This window comes from Emys orbicularis, chromosome 1, assembly GCF_028017835.1.
Source record: "Emys orbicularis isolate rEmyOrb1 chromosome 1, rEmyOrb1.hap1, whole genome shotgun sequence".
In the NCBI taxonomy this organism is placed as follows: Eukaryota; Metazoa; Chordata; order Testudines; family Emydidae; genus Emys; species Emys orbicularis.
This window is the reverse complement of record NC_088683.1, coordinates 258,839,567-258,865,085: the sequence shown is the minus strand read 5'-3', so window position 1 is coordinate 258,865,085 and position 25,519 is coordinate 258,839,567. Positions and strand designations below refer to the sequence as shown.

At 40.1% G+C, this 25,519-nt stretch overlaps 1 protein-coding gene across 1 annotated transcript in view; it reads left to right on the top strand.

Moving 5' to 3' along the window:
- Positions 1–8,457, top strand: part of ARHGEF7 (Rho guanine nucleotide exchange factor 7) — a 176,102-nt gene extending 167,645 nt beyond the window's left edge. Inside the window, exons 20-22 of the mRNA XM_065397467.1 lie at positions 3,705–3,804; positions 4,392–4,446; positions 8,335–8,457. Coding sequence (XP_065253539.1) covers positions 3,705–3,804; positions 4,392–4,446; positions 8,335–8,457 — 278 coding nt within the window. The remainder of the gene's footprint in view (positions 1–3,704; positions 3,805–4,391; positions 4,447–8,334) is intronic.
- Positions 8,458–25,519: the final 17,062 nt, after the last annotated feature.

The following is a 25,519-nucleotide window of genomic DNA, read 5'->3' as shown; positions in this document are numbered from 1 at the left end:
TAAAAATAATTAGGAATTTTTAAAATTATTTCAAAGATGGGATTTTTGTTTGTTTTTCATTATGACCTCTTTTGCCCTCATCTACTACTCATGGTTTTTGGTCAACATTTTTGTATTACACCACGCCAGTTTGCATTGAGCTCTTTTTGAGATTTCAGAGGGTTTGTTTTATGTATATATTGCATTGTAATGGTTTTCAATTTACACCAGGCCAGTATGTCGTCATGAAGGTGTTTTATTTATAAATGTCCCAATCTGGCAGAGTGCAAGTGTGTAATTGTACTTACTTGAGAAGTCCTGCTGACTTCAGTGGGACTATTCACAAATGCAGTTTTATACAAACGTTTTTGCTGGGAAGGTCCCAGTTATTACTATGTTTTAAAGAATGAAAATAACAGGTTACTGCTGTTGTAGATTCCGTCTTTAAAGTTTAAAAGACTTAGGGTGAGATTCTTTGTTGTGCCTCTAAGAGGTGTAATTCGAACAGGCCTCCTGGGTCTGCCATATAGGTGCAGCACTGCTGCGTCTTTACAATACTGCATGCTTCAGCCCAACCTCACCCAACACACCCCTCCTGCCCCCAGCCCCACTCCATAGGCATGCCCCTATGCCATAGCTTGCAAGGAGGTCTTCTGAAAAGAGTCTGGAGAGGGGCTGAGGATTTATTCACTCTTGACCTTTGAGATTTTCAAAGACCTTCGGGGGATTTAGCCACACACCCTCCATTAACAAAGTTAGATTTTCTGGTTGAGATGAAAACTTATTTCAAATGCAGATTTACAAGTAAATATAGCAAAGTCAATATGGTTTCTCTTTTAAAATAACAGGTGGTATAGAAAAGAATCATCAGGGCAATAAAACAGTTTAATAGAGATTTGCATTTTTCTGTTGTAGGTTATCGCATCAAGTCTGTACTTTCTGCAAATACTGTATAAGTCACCCTACTAAAACGTTTTTAGTACAGGTTGAAAAATGCTATTTTTGTTTCTTCATACCTCTATTAATATTCTATCAGCAGGTGTTTGTGACGTGCAAATAGAATATGACAGGCTGAAATACAAAATTACTTTTTTTCATGGGAACAAGATAAACACAGCTATCTGAGGCCAGAGCAGTGAGAGCCGCATGGTGGCAACAATAAAAAGCAATTACAACATTAGGAAGCTTGTCAATGCAATAAGAATGACAATGAAGCTCTCGATGTTCTGACTTCATCATCATTATACACTCTGGCCCACAAAAGACCAATGACATGGGAATAGTTTATATTTCTCATAACTGGTATACACGTGTGCGTTTGTGTGTGTGTACAGTGTTTATTAATGTGAACATTTTCTTTTTTATAAGATGTGATTTAAATTTTACTTCAGTATTCTACACCCCAGTGTCACAAGATATTTTCTATGCGGTCTGTTTCAGTTTTAATGTACACATATGGTTATCTATGATGAATATATATATTGTGTGTGTAGATTACACATAGATTAGATATGGTATTTGTGAAATAGCTTTATAGTTGTAACATTTTCTGGTTTTAGCTGTCTTTCTCCCCATGCCATCCCCACCCCTCCAAAGGCCCGATATCACTGTGTCCTTATTTCCAGCAGAGAGACTTGGATGCAGCTCTGTCTAGAGATAAATGCTTCATTCCTTCAACTGGGTAAAGGGAGTCACTGGAGACAAATCCAAGACATTCCTCTTTCCCAAGTAAACACCACCCTCTGCCCCTGCTGCCTTGGGGTGCTAAAAACTGACTCTCAGACCCAAACTCCGATGCTGCTAGATCATTAGTCTAGCCTCTTAAAATTATTTTTATCTCATTGCTCCACAATAGCCTGACATATCACAATTAGCCCGACCTACCTCAGGCAGTTCCCCAGCTTATTAGTTATTGATAAGCACAAGACAAATAATTTTTGCATCAGTCAAAATTATGATGGACAATGCCAGTACAGAAATTTCTTTCACCACATACGCAGAGCTCTGCTGTGCCTATGTTTCAAGTCACTCCTTCCTTGCAAAATTACGATTTTTCTCATTGTACAACAGCATGAGTTCATTTTAAAACAGTATTTGACCCTTTTTTATTATATAGGATTTATGGTTGTTTAGGACCAGATTCTGCTCTCAGATCCTTTTCTCATGATCGTTATTGTATAGAGATGTGAATCTACTGTTAGATCTTCAGTGCCTGCTGAAGGACTGTTCCCACTGATTTAACTGATTGCCATCATTTACTGAAAAGTAGTTTGAGCTTTTCTATATCACTAAGCAGGGGTCTATTTTTTTCCTGTTGGCTTATTTGTTCTCAGAACATATGACTGCAGTGGTTTGATAGTTAATGTCTTTCATTGGGCTCACGTTCTTCAACATGATTTGCCCTGTGTTTAGAGATTACAGCATTTTGTTACCATCTGTGAAGCAAAGGCAACATTATAATGAAGCAGCTGGTCATCAAGAACGAACAAATTTCCACTAACAGAAGGCTCCCCATAATACACATTTATTGGGTGTAAACTGAAATCATGCTAAAATTAATACATTCCTGGTTAGAGGAAGACCATGATAATAAACTGGTAAATGAGTGGGTATTGTCTATAATTTCATAGTTGACATTTTGGGTAAATATACAACAGCTCCAAAGCTTTATCAACTTTATTTAACTAAACATGTAGTTCTAAACAAATGCTTAGGAAGCATTTTATTTACAAACCTTTTTGAAAAATGCTAGTAATTTGTTGCAGCCTAATTAACTATCATTTCTAGAACAGTTTGCTTCGTGAAAGACACATGCCTTCAAAGCAGCACGGTATCTGTTCAGAGCCACCTGTTTCACAATTTACACTAATTATCTTAGAGATACATCATTTTGGAATGATAATAAAAATGTTCATGGTAAAATGGTGCTGGAGGAGATGTGTTTTGAGATTGTTGTGAAATCATTTTTTCCCTTATAGTTTACGGTTTTTATATTTTTTTTTAACTGTGTACTTTGTATAATGATTTTAATAATGTAATTTGGTAATTTATATGAGTAAAAAGCACCATCTTTTATTTATTTATATATAAATGATGTTATTTGTAAACTTCTCAGATGTATAAAGAATAGCTTGTTTTCTGGAAAAAAAATTCAAATCTTTTTATTTTTTCTTGCTACTCCCACTCCTGTGTGATTGATTTCATTTGTGCCCTGAAACTGCAATTTCAACATTTGATCTCACTTTCACTGCTTCTCTCTATTGGCTTTGCTGGAGTTACTCTTAATTTATACTGCTGTAAATAAGTTCAGAATTAGCCCTAAAGGCCTGACTGCAATTTGTTTATATACACACATAAAACTCTCATTCACCTCACTGCGGTGAATCCATACGAGTCTTACAAATTCAAAGAGACAGATATTTTACTATGCCTTGATCTCTGGACAGCATCACCACTGACAACACCGGGGAATTCCACCACAGACAAAAATGAAAAAAATGAGTCAGATTTTTTTTTTTTTTTAATTCCAGAGTCTACAGAAAAACATTGTTAAAGAAGTAAAGGATATAAGTCAATAGCTGTGTGTTCATGAGAAAAACAATTTAAAGCAAATACTTGATTCATAAAAGTGTGTCATGCATTATAGAGATGAAACAATAATCTCTTGAAAGTCCTCTGGTGTTGTTTGCATGTTATTCATTTTGTAATTATTTTTTTTGTAATAGGTTCCCGTAAAGAGTCTGCTCCCCAAGTGTTGCTTCCAGAGGAAGAGAAAATTATTGTAGAAGAAACAAAAAGCAATGGTCAGACTGTGATCGAAGAAAAGTAAGAAAACGTCTAAATTTAAAACAGTAAATTTCACACTTTCACAAAAGTAATTTGTGTGATATACTTGGCTATGAAGTTTATTCTGTTTATTCTGTAGCAGTAGGTTTAACAGCAATAGTGATATAGTGGAGGTTTTTTTGCTGGTTATTCATGGCGTACACTACAGCTGAAAATTGATCAATTTTGTTGCTGAATGATATAGTCTTTCCTTTAGTGTCGACTTGCAGGCTTCTTTCTAACTGTATATTTATTATTTATTTTACAGTGTATATAACTTAATTTACTAGGCATGCATGGTGTTTCAGACACAAATAAAATGACATCAATTATGCTAGATGTTACAAATAGGATGAGAGGTCCTTTTTCTAAGGAGTTTACCTGGCTGGTTTCTGTCTTAATAAGAATGTATAACATTACGCAAAGGGTTGGGGAAGTATTAGGAGCTAGCTGGCTCTTTTGCTTCATGATTTTTCACGTGTTGAATTTTATTGCATGGTACTTAATGCCTTTTAATAATATATAAATCTGTTAATCCATTTACACTTTATGAAACGATTGTAATAGATCTTAATCTTCTATTTTAGAAGCCTTGTTGACACAGTATATGCATTAAAGGATGAAGTACAGGAATTAAGACAGGTTGGTAAATAATGCATACTGTGTTTTATCAACACTTATGGATGGCGGGGGGGGCAGATTGCACGTTGTAGTTGCAGCAAATAATTATTAAAGTTAGTAGGGTTAAGGTTTTTTTTCAGTAGCAGGGATAGGACTAGATTCAGAATCTTCAGCTTTTAGTCCAAAAAAGGAGATCTCTATCCCAGTTGAATTTTAAAAAAATGTAGTTTAGAAACTGAGGGAAGATAATACAAAACAAAAACATAAACCCAGGAGAAAGGAGTTAGATATATTATCTCCGTGAGTAGACTGAGTGAAACGTGCCCTGTTTTCAAACTGCAGCAATTTGTAACATATTGGGCAGCAATTTAAAATACTATAAAAGTTTACCAACTGAAAAATAGAAAAAACCCAAAGATACTGGTACTCAGACTATAATAACTTCAGTGATTTAAATATATCTGATTCTATTTAGGCCTTTATCCCTCCTGCCCCCCCACTTACCCCCCCAGTACTTGAGCACTTCCTTTTGATCAATTCTTATATCTTCTCATTTCAGGAGATGAAGAGCCACTTTACTTTACTTTCCCTCACTTATTGTCATGTGACCGCTATTCAAAAATTATTCATGCCACAAGTTAGCTCAGATATTATTTTATCACATAGTGAGACATCTTGCAGAATTCCCCTTGAGAAACTAGCATGGAACTTGCAACTAGAGCTGTCTAAATAACTGATTTTTGTTTGTTTGTTTGCTGGCCATTCAAAAAAATGAAAAGAAAATTAAAATTAGCTTTGGGTCAACCCAAAACCTAAAATTTTTCAAAATTTTCAGTGATCCAAACAGTTGAAAAAATTTCAGGTTAAACAAAATACTTGATTTGACCTGAAACAAAATGTTTTGTTTCTTTATTGAGCTTTAAACCTTTTAAAAATAAAATTGAAGTAAATTTCTAAACAAAAAACCATTTAGAATAAAAATGTTTAATTTAGTAAATGTCAAAAGGAAATTTATTTATTTTTCCCCAGAATTTTTGTGGAAGGTTTCTACCCCCCAAAATTTGGCAAATTGAACACGAATTCGCAAAATGCTTTGGTCGATCTGAATCTGCAATTTTTTTGGCCCAAAAAAAATTTAAAACAGAAAGTTTCAGACATAAGATTTCACCCAGGTATACTTGCAGGTGCTTTCTTTCAGTGCGGGTCCACATTTTCAGTGCTTCACCTACAGGTAAGAAGGCATATGGAAGCTTAATAAGAACAGGGAAAGGCTGGTACAGAATAAAGTCTGTTTAGACCCGGGGAGGCCCTGATCTGTGATTGGGGCCCCAACCTGCTACCACAGTCTGAGTACTAAATAATACCCACAGCTTAAGCAGACCACTCACTTGCTTTAGTCCTTTGCTGAAACAAGGCTTTTAATTGTGTACACATTCCTTATATAGCAGATAACCCAGGTTAGCACTGATCTTGATTGTATTACTGGAAAAAATGTTCATGTAGATGTATTTATATCTGTTGTGTACCTGCCATGGTCCTTGGGCTGTTCCAATCCTCCTCTCTGTAACTTACGAGTCAGCCCACACTTTCAAGGTTACAAGGTCTTTTATTGTTTGGGGTAACCATAGAATCTCTGGGTTCTTAAAAAATCTTGATTGGCTGTGCCTACCTAAAGGAAGATAGATGTATAAAAAAAGTATTGCAAGTATATGCTTATAATTTTCTGGTCATTCTCAAGAATCAAATACTGTCAATCTATCTTTGCTAGACTCTAATGGATAGAACTGTCTACGTCAGACCTGTGCACTTACTTAAAGCCATAGTTGCCCCTCTGCTACCACTTCCTAGGAGGGCCCGGTGCAATTTATCTGGTCTCCTAGTCAGACACATTTTCACTGGAGCTGTTAAAAATGTAACCAACATACAGAATCAGTTCTATTTGAGAAGTCCCAACTGTTGTTCTCTGCTGCTGCACATCTGCATTCCTTAATGTGCAGGTGGGTAAAAAGCCATTAAATTAGCCCCTTTTCCCTATATGTAAATTAGTTAAGTGATCTTCGCTTCCAGAGCTAGAGACTATTAGATGAAATCTCCCTTCTGGTGTACCACAAAACAGGTTTTTAACCTAGCTGATTCAATTATATACATATAAATATGAATCCGTATTCTCTGTCTCTCTCAAAATTTTTGTTCCAGAACAAATGAAATAGTCACATACCATATGTCCCCATAAATATCACAATTGCTGTGTAAAATAAAGTGTTAGGGGGGGGTTGTGTTGATTTCAACATATAAAGAATGCCTATCCCAGGCTCTAGGAACCTTTGATGGACCATTAAAGATACAATTAAATTAAGACAAAAACATCAAAAGTAAACTCTGCATCTTCACCTGATGTCACCCCTGTACCCCAGGCCTCTCCAAATAGCTGGACTTTTCAGGTAGTCTAATGGTTAACAAATCTGGCCTATTTCTGAGTAATGGGGGAGTGAATTCCGAAGTCAAGGGGCCCACATGGAGAACACCCTGCTAATGTTTTCCTCTCTCACACACCATGGGAGTTCCCTTGAAGGCCCCTACTGTGGCAGTGTCACTTAGGGAGAGGGGTGATCTCTAAGCTAGGCAAGTCCCAGGCAACATAGGGCTTTGTACTAGGTAGGAATCAAGAATTTAAACTTCATCTGGAAACCCACAGGCAGCCAATGTGGATTCCAGACCACTAGTTTCATGTACTCATGGTGAGGTACACCACTTAAGAAGTGGGTGCCACCCTCCTTACCACCTTCGGTTTCTAAGCTATTTCAGATCATAGCACCAAGTAGATCATACTACTTATAGTCCAATCTTGAAGTGACAAAAGATAGAAGTGTGGTCTGTGTCTGAGAGAAAAGATTTCACTCCCAACCTGATGCAGATGGGGAAAAAAAGCACTTACTGCTCACTGCCACTATATAATCATCTGAAAGATGCTGAGAATATAGTGAGATGTCCAGATTGCAAATCTGAATGACAAACAGCAGACACGCACCCTCATTCTTGGGGGCTTTAATGTAATCCTTGTTGTATCCTCTGGTTGCTTCCCCCAGCCCCTACCAATATCAGTCTCCACTGGATTGAATAATGTAAGCATTAGTATTGTTCAGTTGGTAGCACCCTTACTTATGGCCCCAAAGGTTGTGGGTTGAAGTTTCAAACACAGGGCAAAATGTTGGGACTTGGACTCACAATCAGGTGGTGAAACTGCAATTAGAGGAGCTGTCTTTCAGATAATACCTCAGTCCTCTTTGTTTGACTGGTGGTTGTCTAGTTGGAAGTGAAGTCACAGAGCATGTGTCAGAAAGAATAATAGTTAATATCAGTGTCCTGACCAATAAAGCAATTTAGATTTCCCAGTAAAGCAAATTAAAGCTTGTGTGAGCTCTACAGTAGCATTTTAGGTTTGTGAAACTTATTTCAGTGTGTGGAGTTCAGTGTAAAGAAGTTTGAAATACCAGAAGGCATAAGTGGTTCTTACAAGTTTTTTCATTCTAATTTTTTTATTTCACTCTCTTTCTATTTTATTACAAATATATTCCTTAGTATTTATTTATGTGCTTAAACTCTCACAAGGGACTTGAAAACTATTTTCCATTTGTGACTTGTTTCTCATAACAAATATGTATGGGAGAGAGAAGCATTTTAGTTTCCATTAGGCATTTCTGCTTCACTGTACCAAGTAATTGTGTAAGTAACTTTTGAATATTGAATAAGTATAACACAAAATAGCTGCATCAGGCAGCAAAATCTGTAACAGACTTTTATTTAAAAGAGCCCTCACTGCCCTTCAATTAGCAGCATGCATTTTGGTGAGGAAAGATCAGTTTGCTGTTGAAAAAAGTTACCATAAACGATTTGTCCTCTGTTTGACAGGATAACAAAAAGATGAAGAAATCTTTAGAAGAAGAGCAAAGAGCTCGCAAGGACCTGGAAAAGCTTGTTAGGAAAGTGTTAAAGAATATGAATGATCCTTCTTGGGATGAAACCAATTTATAACTAATTTATCATTGTTTGTTTCTTTCTATTGAAAGACCAGTTGTCAAATCACGCTGGGAAGCCTTCTGACTAGTCAGTGTTGCTTCAAGAGCACTACAAAGCAGGATTTAACTGGATCTAGTGATTTTTTTTTTGGCTGTAACGTATACAAACAAGTCAAACCTTTCAACTGAAGCAGTCTATAAGTGTGGAGACCATGGATCCTGAACTTTTACAAAACTTAATTTGTTTTCATCTAAATTACCTCATTTTGCAGAATGTGCAGCAGCTGACTAAAAGTCCATGTTTTTCAGTGGCTTTTTAATTAAATATATATATTTTTCTTGTAAATATCTGTAATTTTGAATGCCTACGTGATTGATGTATCAGGGCTGATACAGTGTTATACTGTACTTTTCCCCCATTATTATAATTGTCACAAGTTTTAGAAATAACAGTACACTCTCACCTCAGAAAGATCAAAGAGTTCTTTGATGCTGTGTTTGGATCATTTGTAGGTTTGTTTCAAATTACCCTATTCATATCACATGCACAAATCTACAAAACCTATTTTTTCTTATTGACCAATGTATTTAAATCATTTAATTAACATTATTTATGTCTGTGCAAACATTTAATCACAGTTTTAAATGCTTTTTCAGTATTAAATCAAAAAAGATACAATAAATTGTGGATTGACACCATTTTTTGTTTCATTCTAATGGCCCCATGACATATTTATTTACACTTGTTTGGAGCACTAATATACAACACTATTTTGGCCAATTAAAGACTGATGTGCTTGCTTGCTTTTTTATGACTGATTCTTAGGTGTTTATGTACTACATTTTCTATTGTTGTGCATGTACTTTAACTTACACTGGCTGATAATTTCAAAAAAAAAATCCTAATCTCCATTTTGTGAATAAAAATACTATTTATTTTATGGTCACGATAATCAAACAAACTAGATATCTAGTTATGAATAGGCCACTCAGGTTAGGCCAGCCTAATTCTGTTCTTCCTTTAGTAGGCAGGGTATTTTTATTCCGAACACCCTCAGTGGAAGAATAGTCTATCTGTCCCCATCCCCTTCTCTTATCACATGTAAAACAATATTGTTTCCATCGCAGCCTGAATAAACAAAAGCAAATTTAGAAATAAGGGTTTGTATTTACATTTGGCCTTTTTGTGGCATCTGTTATACTAAAGTGTGTTTTGTAATTTGTGGCTCTAGCAGATTGGAAGCTCGGCAATGCATACAGTGGGCACCACTAAAAACATTCAGCCCGTAGGTTTTATGACTGCAATAACTGCAGTGTCTTCCTAGATTTAGAATAGAAGACACTACAGAACTGCAGCTGGTGCCCTCTTTAAGGCTCTTATTCAAAGCTCATTGAAGTTAATAGTAAGACTCCCATTGACTTCAATAAGCTTTGGATCAAGCATGAGGAGACACAAATTTCTGCTCTGCTTTAGTCATCAAATTAGAGGAAAGAGGTGTAGCCTCCTCTCAAGGGATGTGTTCCAACTCTCTCTCTTCTTTTTTTCAGCGGACAGCAGCCAGAAATGGAGGTATAGCGTAACCACCTGTATATCAAGTTCAAGCACTGGCTTTATCATTGTTATAAAAAAGGCCTTAACCTTTACTCAAGTTGTTCTGTGACTTCAGTGGTACTTATTGTAGCCCTGATTCGGCAAAGCACTTAAGCTTGTGCTGAACTTTAAGCTTGGACTTAAGTCCCATTGACTTCAAACTGAAGTACATGCTTAAAGTCTTTGTTGAAGCAGAGCCCAAATGAAGGCAAATAGAATTAATTTGTTTCTTGTTACGTTTATTACTCATTAATATTTTTATCTGATAAACCATTTTAAAAGTAGAATGGATGCTGTTTCTCACAATTTTTCATAGGGCTCATGCATTGTTATGTCCCATTTCAATTTAATCTCTGAAAAGTGAATTTTCAAATTGCTTGGCTGAGAAAAATGGATGGAGATTCTTTTAACAATAGGTTAAAAATATCGTCACTTAACAATACAGGGGATTAAATTAATAGTTTGGGAACCTAATGTTAGGGATCTAAATGGACATGTAGATCCCAAGTGACCATTTTAGACATCTACATATATTTTTAGGCATTTAATTCTATGTGCTCACATTTGAAAATTGATCCCCTGTCCCATATTCTTAAAGGAACAGATTGAGAAAAAGTTAAAGCATTCAGGTGTGTTCGAGATTTTTAGATATCTTCCCAAAGGCTCACTACTAATTACAATGTCTTATCTTGAAATGATTTCCTGTTGCTGAATTCAAACCAAAATGTAGGGCTGATATATTTAATTAGTCTTTTGTTTAGCAGAATTTATATCATTACTTAAAAAAGAGTAAGCTAAGTAATGCTAAACATCACAAATTCATCATGTTTTTTCCTGAATTTAGATTTGGGAATAGCAATGCGATTTGAGTTTTGTTCAGGTATGCTGAAGTTGTAAAGTTCAGGCATTGAAATCCAAGTGACTTACTCAGCCTTTATTTTAGTGTGAATTTTAATTTTCTGTTGAGTACCCGTGAAAAGACATTCCAGAGGAAAGACAAAAGGAAGACATTTAATCTAGCCGTATCTAGCAAATTTTAACTCAGGAACAACTTCCATCATAACATGATCTTATTTTACATTGTATTGTAAAGAGTAGCATTGCTGTGTAAATTTGCTGACAGTACATGTGAGATCTAATGATGATTTTTACTTTAACAGTACCCCCATACTGGTATCTTACTGAATATGCCTTTGATATTCTAATTAAGCAGTTAATATGATCATGATTTAATGACTGGTTGTTCAAAATGAATTGGGATGAGGAAATTGGTATTAAAAAACAAGAACAACAAAAGGCTAATATAGTATGTTGCTTTTTGTCCTTAGCTCTACAACAGAGAGCAAGATCAAGGTTCTGGGAACCAATAAATGTCTAGATAACTTTTTTCTTCTAAAATTTGTTATACTGTATAAAGATTGTACATTTCACTGTGTGACCTTCTGAATTGCTGGGAACTTTATATACGCATGGATAAATGGGGCACTGTTATTTAACTTATTAAAGGGTTGTTTCTTTGCTCTCATCATTTAGGGATGAGGAGGGGAAGCCATTTCTTATCCTATAGATGTGAAGCACTTTCAGTTCTAAACTGTTCAAAAATGTAGCATAACATTACTGTGTACTTAAAATGATGTATGTGCTTGTTTGTTTCACCATGTCATGACATCTTAAAAATTAAACAACTGACTGCCTTTGTATAAACCTTCTTTATGCCAATCATTTAAGGAATCTAGGGTATCCATTTACAATACTTGTGCAGAAATTCAACCATAGTCTAGGTCACAGATAATGTCCTGATACTGACTACTACAATTTTTATATCACTTTGTTGTAATTAATGATTTTTCCCCACACACCGTGAAGAGTTAAATTTCATCTAGTGTGTGATGTATGATTTTAATATGAAGGAAAACTTTTTAGCTTTCTTACTGCCTTTATTGAGATACATTTTCATAAAATATAATTTCAGATATTTGTATATAATTCAGTCTGCTATCTTGAAAAAAATACCTTTGCATGGTGTTTATATTGACAGAAAATAAAACCTTGATATCACAAGAAAGCAGGAGAAATGGAAAGAGAGGACAACAGAAAACTGGGAAAAAGATAATATGATATGTAATGATTATACAAATGGCAGCTCCCTAATCCTTGATCCACTAGATGAAGAACACAGAAAAGAGATGAAGTGTGGGTATTTAAGGAAGAAGAATGGTCTTACAGTCATATTGGGAAAATAGGTAACCAGAATAGAACAGAAAAGATGTCATTCTACTTGATGATTCAGCTGCAAGAAGAATGGACAGGAGCAGTCAGTTAGTGATCTGACTTCCAGGAGCCAAGATTAGAATTGATAATTTCATCAGCTCCAGGGTGGAATCTACCCAGTATGTGCCCACATGAACTAATACAAGCTGAACAAAATGATGGAAGAAATCAAATAAGTTAAATAAAATTTAAGGGAAGCAAAACTATCTTCACATGTAATATTCTTAGGATTCTTACAGTCCAGGTAAAAGACAAGGAAGAATAAGAATTGTGTTAGATGAGTTGGTGGATGGAGAGAAAGAAAGAAAGAATGTAGGGATGGAGGGTTTGGATTCACAGAACATTGGTCAGTTCAGTGAGTGAGAAGTAGGAGGGAGGCCTGTTTTGGATTAGAATGGTCTTCAGCATGGAAAGCCAATTTTAAGCATTCTCAACTTGCCATTTTGAGACAAGGATACAAGATAACAAACAAGGGGGCCTACTTGGTAGGTCCATCATAAACTAAATGTATTGGGATATCTTTCATACCAAGAACATCAGAACTGTTTTGCACAATCTGTCTGGGATAGGGCCGGGAAAAGTGTGAGTGATTATTTAATTATCAAAGGTTGGAACTAACTTCAATTTTTTTACCTTTCCATGGACACCCCCAAAACAAACCAATCTTTCTGAAGTTTCACAGGAGGCATCTAATCCCAGGGAAGCTTTTCTAGGAAGTATAGTAAAAAATAAAAAAATTTAAAAGTTAGTGTTACTAAATTTGTGCCTGAAGTTCACTTTAATTTTTTTTCCTTTCTGGCTTGTCCTAACTTCAGAAATGGCTTGTCCTACCAACTCCAAGCATATTTTGTTGCTGAGAAGTGCCTTTCCACCTTCTTTTTAATTGGGGGTGGGGTGGGTGTGAGGTGGGCAAGTCTTAAAAATAAACAGTATACAAAACCTTACACAAAGGCCCCAGTCGGTTGAATGTTTTACTTATGGGACTCCATGCATTCACTGAAATTGGACTACTTGCATGAGTAAAGTTAGTCCTGTATGTTTGCAGTATTGGGACCTAAGGTAGGCATAGAAGGGATTAACTAGGTGCTTGTTACCATAGGGGTATAAATAGAAAACCCAGGAAGGATAGAGATGGGATCCTGAAGAAAAGTGGAAATGTTCTCCTTCCCCAACCTAGCCAAACAAATATAAACTTGGAAACTGGCCACCTTGCTCTTTGTTTAATGGATTTTGATGCAATTATTAAACATTTCTCAGCCATCCTTAGAATTCCTCTCAATTTATAGTTTGTCCAAGAAGCTGAAGTTCATGTTTCATAAATTTGTGAAATGAATTTTCTGAACATTTTTGAGCATTTAATGAATATTTAGATTTGACACGTTGTTAGTCTTTTACTAAGCACTTTTCCAAATGCTTGGGAGCAGTTTGCAGGGATGTGACTATAGATAGCTGGAAGAAACAGCTGCTACCCCAAAACATGCATGTCATTCATAAGTTTACAGTCTTATAAGTACTGTGGGAAAATACGTTGTTGAATAGGGGGAGCATAAGGAACTGGGGAATATGGCAATGAAGGGGGGACTTGGAGGGCCAAAGAGGAGGTTGGGGGAACATGGAGGTAAGGTGAAGTTGAGTGGTTGTAGGGACGGGACTTGGGGTGGCTATGTTGAGCATGGAGTTGGGGGAAGGGAAATTTAAAGGGGCTGGTGGAGAGGCTGGAATTTTGTATCCTGCTACCAGCACGGAGCTGGAACACCAGCCACTGATCTAGGATAGCATGGCTTATTAGTGAGCTGGGACAGCTGAGAAAAGGACACACTTCTGTTTTGCTGGTGGGTGTTGAGGCAGCTTCCTCAGCGTAGAGGACTCTAACTACTCAAGTTTGTGTGTGACCCTGAAGGTGCTGCCCTGTTCTCCTGGCTCACCTGACTCCCCAATCATTGCTTGAGCTCTGCTGCCTCCTGACCCTGGAGTTCAGATGAGAAGACGGCTGCTTCTCTCTAGAGAGGCCTCTTCTGGGCAGGGTCATCAGACTCTGGAATTGAGCATGAGAGTGGCTGATTATGAGGGTACCAAAGGGACCTGAAATAAACAGGGAGAATGAGTGATGGGACTGGGGTCAGAAAATGCTTGGTGAGAGGGTTGCAGAGGTGACCCCAGAAATGTGTAGACAGCAAGCAGTGAAGAAATGTTGAAAGCAAATTCAAGGTGAATTTAATTTGTAATTGGAGCTGGTTGGGAAGTCTTCAAAAAATGTTTAATTGGAAAACTTTGAGGGAATCTTCTGGTTTTGGGGAAACTTTTGTTGAAAGAGGTTTCTCAGGTCCAGGCTGGAATGGCTGGTCAAAACCAGAGAGAGCAAGCCAATAACAGCCAATAGCTTCTTTGTCGGGGCCTGACCTGTGATGTGAGAGACCCAGGTCCTAGTCCATGGTCTGCCTGATTTGAGACTTGAACTGGCGTGTCCGTTGGCTAATCTGGGATCTTGCTCTGAAATAATGTCAATTTTCATGGGACACAAAAGCCATTTCCTGCCTAGCTCTATTGGCAATGCCCATTCTGATATCTGGGAAGTGGATACATACTTGTCATGTTGTATCTCATGAATGCTTTGGCCTTGAAACTACAAGTTTGTTTTGTTTTGATTTGTGCTTGATCTAATGCTTCCCCCCCCCCCCGCCCCCGTTCAGTTTTGGGGCTATACATTTTGGAAGTTAATCATTGTTAAATTAAGAACATCATGGGACTGTATAGAGTTGGGAAGATAGAATAATTATTTTTGTGGAGAAAATTTAACTCTGCATTTCTATTTGTGTGTGTGTGTGTGTGTGTATATATATATATATATATATATATAGAGAGAGAGAGAGAGAGAGAGAGAGAGAGAGAGAGAGAGAGAGAGAGAGAGAGAGAGAGAGAGCTCTTCTTCTGAAGACCAGGCATGCTTGTTCCACAACTAAAAGTTCACCAACGGAACAGGCAAAACTGAACATAGACCAGGAAAATGTCTATACTGCTTTTTAGAAAACAACTAAAACACACTGATTCTTAGTGCCACTACCACTTGGATCATTTAAGAAGTTGTATAATTGAACATCCAGATTGAACTGAGGGATAACTTGGATGTTTAACAATATTAATATACGTTGTATATTTTATAGAAAAAAAGAATAGTGCTACACGAGGAGGTTGGTTTTCTGTTTTGTTTTTCAAGTTGATGTGAATCACAGAATGGAGTAAAGTTCTGAAGAATGCTAAAAGCCTGTGATTGATGCTTTTCTATGAGTGGCTGTTGAAAATAGCTAACTTTTATTACAAATAGACCCAGGTATGAACCAAAACAACTCCCCGTACTGCTCAGAATTGTGGAAGGAGTAGGGGAGAAGATGGTTTTAGACAGGGGTGAAAGTAACTTAAAGGACTTACCGATATGCCGGAGTCCTGAGCAGGGGGCAGGGCCTCAACCGGAAGGGGCGTGGCCTCAACTGGACAAAGCAGGGCCTTTTGAGCCCCGGGCCCTTTAAATCTCCACTGGCTCCAGCAGCAGGGTTCTGGCGGCAATTTAAAGGGCCCGGGGCTCTAGCCACTGCTGGGAGCCTCAGGCCCTTTAAATTGCCACCTGGGGAAGCAGGAGTGTACCAGACCGTACTGGCTTACTTTCACCTCTGGTTTTAGACCAGGATACAAATCTCAGTTTGGAGGGATATGAGGAGCCTGGATCCAGATCCAAATTAACTTTCTGATCTTGCAGGTTGTTTGGATACTCATCCACATTTCCCAGTTCAGGACCAACTCTAATTTTTCTGTTTTAGTAATTGCTGTGATTAACTAGATTGTCCTGTTTCTGAAACAATAATGCAGTTTTCAGCTGTACACAATTGCTTCAGCTAGAGCCACCAGGTCCTTAGTGTCCTGATTGATTGATTCTTTCTCCTATCTGGGAGCATGACAGTGGTTGGGCTGTGGCTGTGAGAGCTGCTCCCTGAACTTTTTCAATGAGTACAAACTAAAAGCAAGAATTTGATAACCCATCTGTAAACACCCAAGAGTTTAATACTAGGCATGGACTCTACCAAAACCCTCAGCTATTTGACTTCACACCAACATATCATTTCAACCATTATTAGAGGTTTATTGCCTATTGAGCTGCCTGTAATACTTCTAGACTGCATTCGATATAGATGGATGGTGAGGTGTGTCAGCAATGCTTTCACAGCAGTGGTGAGTCCCAAGTATTATTTCTTAGTCACCTTCAGACTGCTGCTCAATAAACAATTCTCACTAAACTTGATATAGCTCTGTCCAGGAAATATTAAGCAGGACGAGCTTTTTTTATAGCTGACTGTGGGCTGTTTTCTCTGCAATGGGGAGCTGCATTTCCGCCCCCTGCATTTCACCTTTAATCCCCTTGGCAGCAATAAGTGGCACTCTTGCTGCGTGGCGCGGAGCACTTCCTGCAAGCTGGCGTCAGTGCTGGGAGAGTTCAGGCCCTTGCAGCACTGGGCCTTTTTGTCTTCCCAGTGGGACTTGTGAACTGGCTGAGGTCACTGTCAATGCTTCTTTGTATGTTACGCAGCCTGGGGGTTCTTTAAGCACCCAAATGAGGCAGTAACACGCACTCCATTTTACCAGAAGGCAAACAGGAGTGAAAAAATGAGCTGATGGTTATAGTTCAGTCCCTGGGGCACAAGTGTTCAAAGTACAATATACACTCCTCACAGTGAGCCTCCTTGTTGCCAATCTCAGCAGAGAAGCCAAGGACTCAACAGCTGTGGAGAGCAGACTAACCTGTTACTACTTTAAATAAAGGGAATGCATATTGATGGGGAAGCTTGTACAGCTTCTATTTACGTTGCACCAGTTTTGTGGTTAATCAGAGAACTTCAGTCTCTGGCCTTTGCCCATACAAGTCACTGGTGTGCACACGTTTTGCTCACTCCCACGCATCTGCACAAACGACAGAATTTAGAAGCACAAACATATATTTGGTTTTGGTTTGCACATCACTTGTGGACAGAAATGGTCGTATGTGTGTACATTGTATGATTTGCATTCCCCAAGGCACAGAACACAAAACATACAGAACTTCTTGCCTTTTTCAGTTGCAGATTATTAGATTGTTTTAAGTTTTGTAACATTTAATTAACCAGATTTTATTTGGAAACAAACATGGATAACATTTAACTTTAAAAAATGACTGTTAGGGAACCATTCCATTGAAAAAAGCTTCTGTACAATCTGATCATTCAGGATGATTTCTGTTCATTTAGAGTGTTGTGTTTTATCACGGTACGTCACTTAAATATAGTCAATTATACTTGCAATAATTATATCACATAGAATGGGTTTAGGTGCAACTGTAATTTGAGGAATTCTTGCGTATGGTGGGGGGAAATAACACGTTAAATAAAACAAAAACACTAAGTAAAAAAACAGAGGCTACATTTGTGTGATGCTGGATGCATCCAGGTAGCCAAGCTTGACTGAAGGTGCTCCCATGGGGGTTAGATGGCAGAGGGAGTCTCCTCCTTTGTGATGCAGAGGCAATGGAGACATTCTGAAACTGCTAGTTCAGCCATGAGGCAGCAATCGATGTCTCCAATGCTGGGTTCCTGCTCGTACTGGGAGTCAGTGGTCAAATCAATCCGCATACTGACAAATTGACTGGCCCTTGCCCCAAAGCTGAACTTCTTCAGGATGGGAGCCGAGAAAAGGGAGTTCAGGGAGCCACTGTGGGGACTGAGCTCTGCAGTATGGATGAAATAAATCAGGTCTGCAGGAAAACAGTCAAAATTAGTGTCTTTCCTCCATTAGTTTGATAGAGAAAAAGTGACGTTCTTTGAGTTTGCTGCAACTCCTGTGCTCTACCTCCACAGCAACTGTGGTGTTACGAACCCCTTCCAGGGCTGGAAGCTGCTTAGATACCATGGTGATGAGCATGTTAGGTAAACCTAGCTAGATACCAACTGACAGAAGGGCTAGGGTCGGTCTGGATTCTGTCAATCAGATTGATAAATTTTAGTGAGGGGAAGAGCTGGGAGCTAATGGATTTGGGATTGTTGCTTTGGGGGGTGGGGAAGGAGGAGGAGAGGTAAGGGGGAAAGTATGTCACCCAGGGATTATCACGTGTCACTGCCAGAGGTGGAATTTTTTGTAGGGAGCTCCTTATTAAAGGTTTGGCTGCAGAACACTGGCCTCGTTGTTTCCTTCTGAAGACAGAGGAGTCTGTTCTCTTGTCGTGCCAACTTGTGTCTGCATTTTCCTGCTCGATTCCTCTTCTGAATCACGCTCCAGCCTTCCGCTACCCGGGCAAACGAGGATTGTGACAACACAGGGAGCCTGCTGTGATGTCACATTCTCTGGTTGCTCACGGCTGTGGATGGGACGGAAGGAGGCAGCATCTTGGCAGGCAGGAGGAAGTGGGTGGGAAAGGAAAAAGATCTGCCTGACTGTGAGCACTAGATTGCTATCTGCCTGCTGCATTGCCCACAGACATGTCCTTCTCTCTGACTGTCTGAATGCTTTCCTTGGCCATATAGAAGCCTTGGCTAGAACTCTCTTTCAGCTGCCTTCACGCCTTTCCACAAACTTTTCTCTTTAGTGCTGCCAACAAAAAGGCTTCCGGTACCTGGACTGAATTCCCAGTTTATTTTTTTCCGGTATTTTCTCACAGTGTGCTGTCTTCCGTGTGCATTTGTTAAATTTCCCCCTAACTCAGACAGTAAAATGAAATCTGCACCTTTTGTTCATTTGTTAAAGAAAAGATCTACAAATTTTCTGCGGCATGGATTTGCAGGTAAGATGATGGACTGAATTCGTATGTTTTTGCTAATAAATGTATTGTTGCCCCTTTGACCCGAGCAGTAAGCCATTATCTGGGTCTAGGGCTGAACTGTTTCCATTAGGAGGAGAAATTGATACCAGCCAAGTATTTCTTTTGTTTAATCCTGTTTATTTATGAAGAGTGTACAAAGGCCTGTTTCCCTGAACACAGTAGCAACAAACAGCAACAGACAGTTTTCTTGCTTATAAATTCCCAGGTCTGCATTTCTAGTCAGTTCTGTGCCCAAGGAGCGCTCTCTCTATGCTTCTCCCCCAGGGCTACGCTCAAGACTGTTTCTCTCACTTTCTGATGGTTTTCTCCTCTCTCACGCACAGCTTGCCTAACAATCACCTAGCTCATGCATTTGCAACCAGTCCCAGGAAAAACCCTCACACTACATGGTTTAGCCTTGCTTAGGCCTTGCCATGTGGGCCATTGCTTTGGGTGGTGGCTTCTGTTGTTTCCAGCTACCTCACTACACATAAAGGGGTTTCATAGATCCTTCTATGAATGGGGTACTTAGCTCTCCCATCAGCTTTAAACAGGTCTGTGATTGTCCATAGATCAAAGATCCACTTGCTGGCAGTGATTAACACCTTCAAGCACAACAGTATTTTACAGGACATGAAAGCCCACTTCATAGTTTATTGAAGTGCTCAAATAGTTCAAGTAATAACTCTATAGGCAATAATGTGTCAAGATGTAAGATTATTCAGGATACTGGGGTACCTTAAGAGTGTTTTTAAGTATTTGGACTAGCATCATGATCTAGCTACTTATTGTTAATACTTGAGGTAAGCCACATTGGTGCATGTTCTTTTCCACCAATGCAGTGTCTACACTAGAATTTGCACTGCTGCAAAAAACCCTAGTGTAGACAAGGCCTTATTTACACATACAGTGTTTCAGAGGTGATGAGCAAATTTACACACCTGGCAAGTGTGAAAGCTCAGGGTCAAACAGAACACTTAAGTTCTTATCAGAAGGGGCATATATCTATATCTATATCAGGGATCAGCAACGTCTGGCACGCGGCTCATCAGGGAAAGCCCCTGGTGGGCCAGCACATCCTTCAGCCTGCGCAACTTCCCGCAGCCCCCATTGGCCTGGAGCGGCGAACCGCAGCCAGTGGGAGCCGCAATCGGCCGAACCTGCGGATGCAGCAGGTAAACAAACCCGCCTGGCCCACCAGGGTGCTTACCCTAGCGGGCCGCATGCCAAAGGTTGCCGATCCCTGATCTATATACACACGCACAGAGAGAGAGAGAGAGAGAGAGCTACCTGCCCTTTTGTTGAGCAGTGACACATTTTGACGGATCAGTTCCACACCAGGAGAGAAACTGGTGACACAGACTCAGAGTATCTTCTAGAATAATTCACTGATTTACAAAATGTCCTATTTATATTGAACAGAGGTGGCCAAAACAACATCAAAACTGAACTCTGGCAACTTTGCTTGCAGAAAGCCCAACTAAAACCTGACTGTGTCAAACCCTATCTCTGTGACCCACCTTGGCCTGTGTCTTCTTTGCTTAGTGCCCACAAAGTCTGTTCCCATCTCTTGACTTCTCCCTGCACTTTTTACCAGAGAAACCTCCTTAGGCCAATAGCACTAGCCCTTGCCCACACGGGGCTCATGTTTGCGACACCAAACATGGACTAGTTTATGTGGCCCTAAGTAATCACCTCTCTTCAGTCCAGCTGCTCTGCAACACAAGGTGTGTCTACATGGCAGCTAGGAGCGAGTCTCCCGGAGCGGGCAGACAGGCTCACACTAGTAGGGCTCGAGCTAGAGCGCTAAAAATAGCAGTTTGGACATTGTGGCACCTCCGGCTAGCCAAAGGGTTGGGCAGACTTGGATACAAATAAGTAGCCTGAGCCACCATGCATGCTGCAAACTCCACGCTGCTATTTTTAGTACACTAGCTGGTGTATCTGTCTACCCAGGCTGGGAGGCTCACTCCCAGCAGTAGTGTAGACATGTCTATAGAGCAGAGGTTCTCAAACTGTGGTCTGCGGATCACTGGTGGTCCGCGGATAGTTCCCTCTAAGGTGCATGCCTGGGCGGCCGCACACAAGAGAAGGAAGGGCCACCCACCTAATTAGTGGAGCTGCGCAGCGCATGGCTCCACTAATTAGGTGCCTGGACCCTGGAGAAGATGCACATGTAAGGTGAGGTGGTGGCCTTGGGGGGAATAGGAGGTAGGTGGGAGGGGGCAGTGGGGTGAGAAGAGGGGGTGCGGGGAATTTGGGACATGCAGGGCTGCGGTGGCCAGAGAAAGAGGCGACTTTCCCCATCCAGGGCTGTGGCTGCTGGGGAGAGATGGCCCTGCTTCCCAGCCTCAGCTCTGTGGCTGCTGTGGCGGGGGAGAGACCCCCTCCTTCCCAGCCCCAGCTCGGGGGCTGCCGCAGCAGGGGAGAGAAGGCACATCCATCGCATTAGAAAGGTAAGACTACTGATATTAAAATACGAGTTGTGTGCTTTTATTTGTAGAACAAAAAAAGTTTATTATTATTGGTTTTTTTTACATAGCGCTTTTATCCAAAGCGCTTTACAATAGTTAGCTAACGATACAAACAACATTTGGAAAGATCATTAAGTGGTCCGCCGAGACCCTCAGCAATTTTCAAGTGGTCCGCGAAAAAAAAAGTTTGAGAACCACTGCGAACTTCTCACAAAGGCTTGATTATACCCAAATGCGCAATGAAGCCAGCTCCTCTGCTACTATCAGTTCAGACAAGAGAGTGCTTAACCCACACAATCCCCTTAGGTCACCATCGGTTGTTGTAACTGGCCCCTCTATGGGCGTCTCTACATGCAAAGTTGCCATGGTTTAACTAAAGCTGTGATTTAAAATGGATTTAGTTACACTGGTGCAAAAGACTGTGTGGATATGCTTACATAGATATCACCCTGGCTAATGTTGACCTAGGTAACCTGCAATAATTCAGTCCTAAATGAAATAAAAGTGTGCACATAGGGATTTGTAATGGTTTAACTAAATGAGCTTAAATACAAGGTTTACGTTAAACCAGTGTAATTTCTGTGTGTAAACAGGGTCTATGACTAGCCTTTCTATGGAGAGTTTCATATCAAGCATTTGCATTAATCACTCTTAGTATGCATTTCATTCACACTTTTGCCACAATGCTATTTATGAGGTCGAGTTGGTGATGTGGTGGTTGAGGTTTCTGCCTGTATGTGCTAGTAGAATGTACAGTTTTTGGTGTGGTGAGTTGAAGGGAAGTTACCACGGAGTAAGAAGTTTGAGGATGAAGCAGTGAATAAACAAGAGGGTTGAACAGCTGACGGATTACATACTAAAAAATTACCTTAAAAAAGGTTAATGTTTCAAAGTCAAGCACTCAAAAGTTAAGAAATGCCAGAATTAAGGTTGCATGTGTAACCTTAATTTAACCCTCTTGTGGATATGCATTAGGATATAGTCTAATTACATAAAGGCTCCATATCCTAGTCTCCTGAGATTTTCAGGGGGATGGCAAAAGGCAGATCCCTGATAAAGGCCCACTCACTGGCAAATTTTGAGTTACTTCTCCAAAGCATGGGGATGCTAGAGCTTCTCATTATACAAGTTGTAACATTGTTTTGCCTGTCTTAAAAACATTCTATTTTTTCCTAACCTTGTTCTTAGAAACAGCGGAACTGTTTTTGCTGCAGATTTAAAACATAAATAAATAAAAATTCAGCCTTCTGTAGATACCCGGCATGGGAAATTTCCACCTGCAGGGTTAAAGTTTGACAAAGTTATAAGCAACTGAAAACAGAATCTTATAATGGGAAGTGCTGCCTGCAATCAAGCTTTCATGTATATAGAAATATATCAAAGAGAGAGTGAGTAGTAGGGGGGTGGGAGTTAAAAAAGACTGACCCTAGTGAGATGCTGCAGTGGAGATGTCTCCAGCTGAAGAGTGTGTATTGACAAAAGAAATGATTGCAAAGGTTGAAGCACAACCAGAACTAAGTGCCTGAGATGCTTATAAACATATTTTTCTTGGGTTTTGGGAGCTGTCATAGGGTGATTCCCTCTTGGAAGCCCTCCAGCGTCAGGCCATGGCACAAAAAGTGCACCCAGCCTCTGTTTCCCTTTGGTTCGGCCATAAAAGGATGATAGTTTCTCAGTGTTTGATATAAAACCATTATATAAATATTCCCCAAAAGCTTTGTAGTAAAACCATTCTCTAGTTCCACCTATAAACAGACAAAGACAGTGATTTTCCAGTCCCCTTTACAGGGACATCATGTCCAAGTCACCCAGCCAAGAGTCAGTAGCAGCACTTTGTTCCCAGTTCCTTTTGCCCCGAATCCAGGGTCCCACTCACTGCCCATCCATCTGAGAGTGACCAGACTCTTTTACCATGGCCCTTGTCATGGGGCAAGCGCACCCTGCCTCCTCTTGGGGCGGGATGAGGGTAATTATCTCCCCACCACTAAGTCCATATGATCACCCCTTGTCTCAGGATAGCGTGGAGTAGGGGTGAAGGTCAATATGGCTGCCCTCTCTCAGGGCTGTGTGGCCTAGTGGCCAGAGTCAGTCTGGTTGCCCGTTTGGTAGGGCTGTGTGGCACAATGGGCAGAGTCTGTATAGCTGCCCTCTCTCAGGGCTGTGTGGTCCAATGGCCAGAGTCAGTAAAATGGCCCTCTTCAGTAAGGTTGTGTGGCCAGGAGAGTGGGCCGCCACCTAGGGGCGGGTGGCTGCCAGGTAGGGGGACCCAAGCCCCCCCGTCCCACTGGGTTCCAGCTCAGGGCCCTGACAGTGGCAAGTATGCTTGTCACTGGGTCAGCGGGGAATCTGCCCAAAACATGCTGACACCGCTCAGTATAATGACTAGTCCCCCTGAGCTACTTCCTACCCTGTCCCTGTGCAGTGGTCCTGGCGTCTCTGGGGTCTCTGGTCTCCTCTGTCTGTGCAGCTCTTAGCAGCTCTGTCACTCCTTGGGCATCCTCCAGGTTCTCAGCATCCACTGCCTGGGGCTTCAGTGACTCCCAGGTTGGAGCCTGCAGCATGCATCCTCCCTCTTCGGCAGTTCACCGTTCCTGGCCAATGGGAGCTGCGGGAAGCCGCAGCCAGCTCGTTCCTGTGACCCGCCGCTCCCATTGGCCGGGAACGATGAACCGCGGCCACGGGGAGCTGCAGGGGGCCGTGCCTGCAGACGGTCAACATCAGCAAAATGTCTTGCAGCCCACAATCAGATTGATGGGCCGCATGCAGCCCGTGGGCCACAGGTTGACCACCACTGACCTACATATTTTTAAAAATCTGGGTCTTAGTCTGTTTTCATTGCTGATTCTTTTACATTTTTAAAAAATGATCACTTAGAAAAAGAAAAAAAGCTGTGTATTATTTGGAAAGTTGTAAGGCATATTCTGTTTTTGGTATGTGTAGCACACCTAAAATCTGCCTATGCACACTGTAAATCAGGCTCTTTGTGCAAGCTGCATAGATGTTATAAATAGTTGAGGAGCTCCCCCTGGTGGTTATTAAGTATAAGTCTGGCTTGGGTGAAATCAAGCACATTAAAATATAACAAGGCAGATAAATATAACTTTTTGGGTAGATTGAGCTCCTTGAGTCTAACAAAGGGAACGTTAAGGGGTGACTTGATCAGTTGATAAATACCTATATGGGGAACAAATATTTGATAAGGAGCTCTTCAATCCAGCAGAGAAAGTTATAACATGATCCAATGGCTGGAAGTTGAAGCTAGACAAATTCAGACTGGAAATAAGGTGTAAATTTGTAAGAGTGAGAATAATTAACTCTGGGACAACTTACCAAGTATTGTGGTGGGTTCTCCCTCACTGGCAATTTTAAAATCAAGATTGGATGTTTTTCTAAAAGAAATGTTTTAGGAATCGTTTTGGGGAAATGCTATGCCCTGGTTTGTACAAGAAGTCAGAATAGATGAGCACAATGGGCCCTTCTGGACTTGGAATCTAGACATATTTGTAAATCAGCTGGAAAATAGAGTTCAACAAAATGATCTGAATGTTACAGAAAATCCAAAATATTGTGGTAAATATATTATGATTCGTCATCGAGTCTCTTCCTCTGATAGATAATCTGGGCTGCTACTACTGCTCACTTTGAAGTGTTTAGCCAGATAGGCCAAAATCAAAAAAATTGAGGCAATGGAAGAGCTATGTAATGCTCAGATACTCAAGAACAAGTCTGCTGAAATTCAACAGGCTCTCTGCTACCGAGGTAGCCTAGTGCCAGCAATTATCACTGAAAAGCCATACATAGCTACTGCTTCAATATTCCATTGAAAAAATCATCTCTAATGGATACACCAGGCACTGAGATACTGTGGTGATAAGGGTAATTAAAATACCTAGACATTTTAGAGGGGAAGCAATAATTGGGGTTCTTG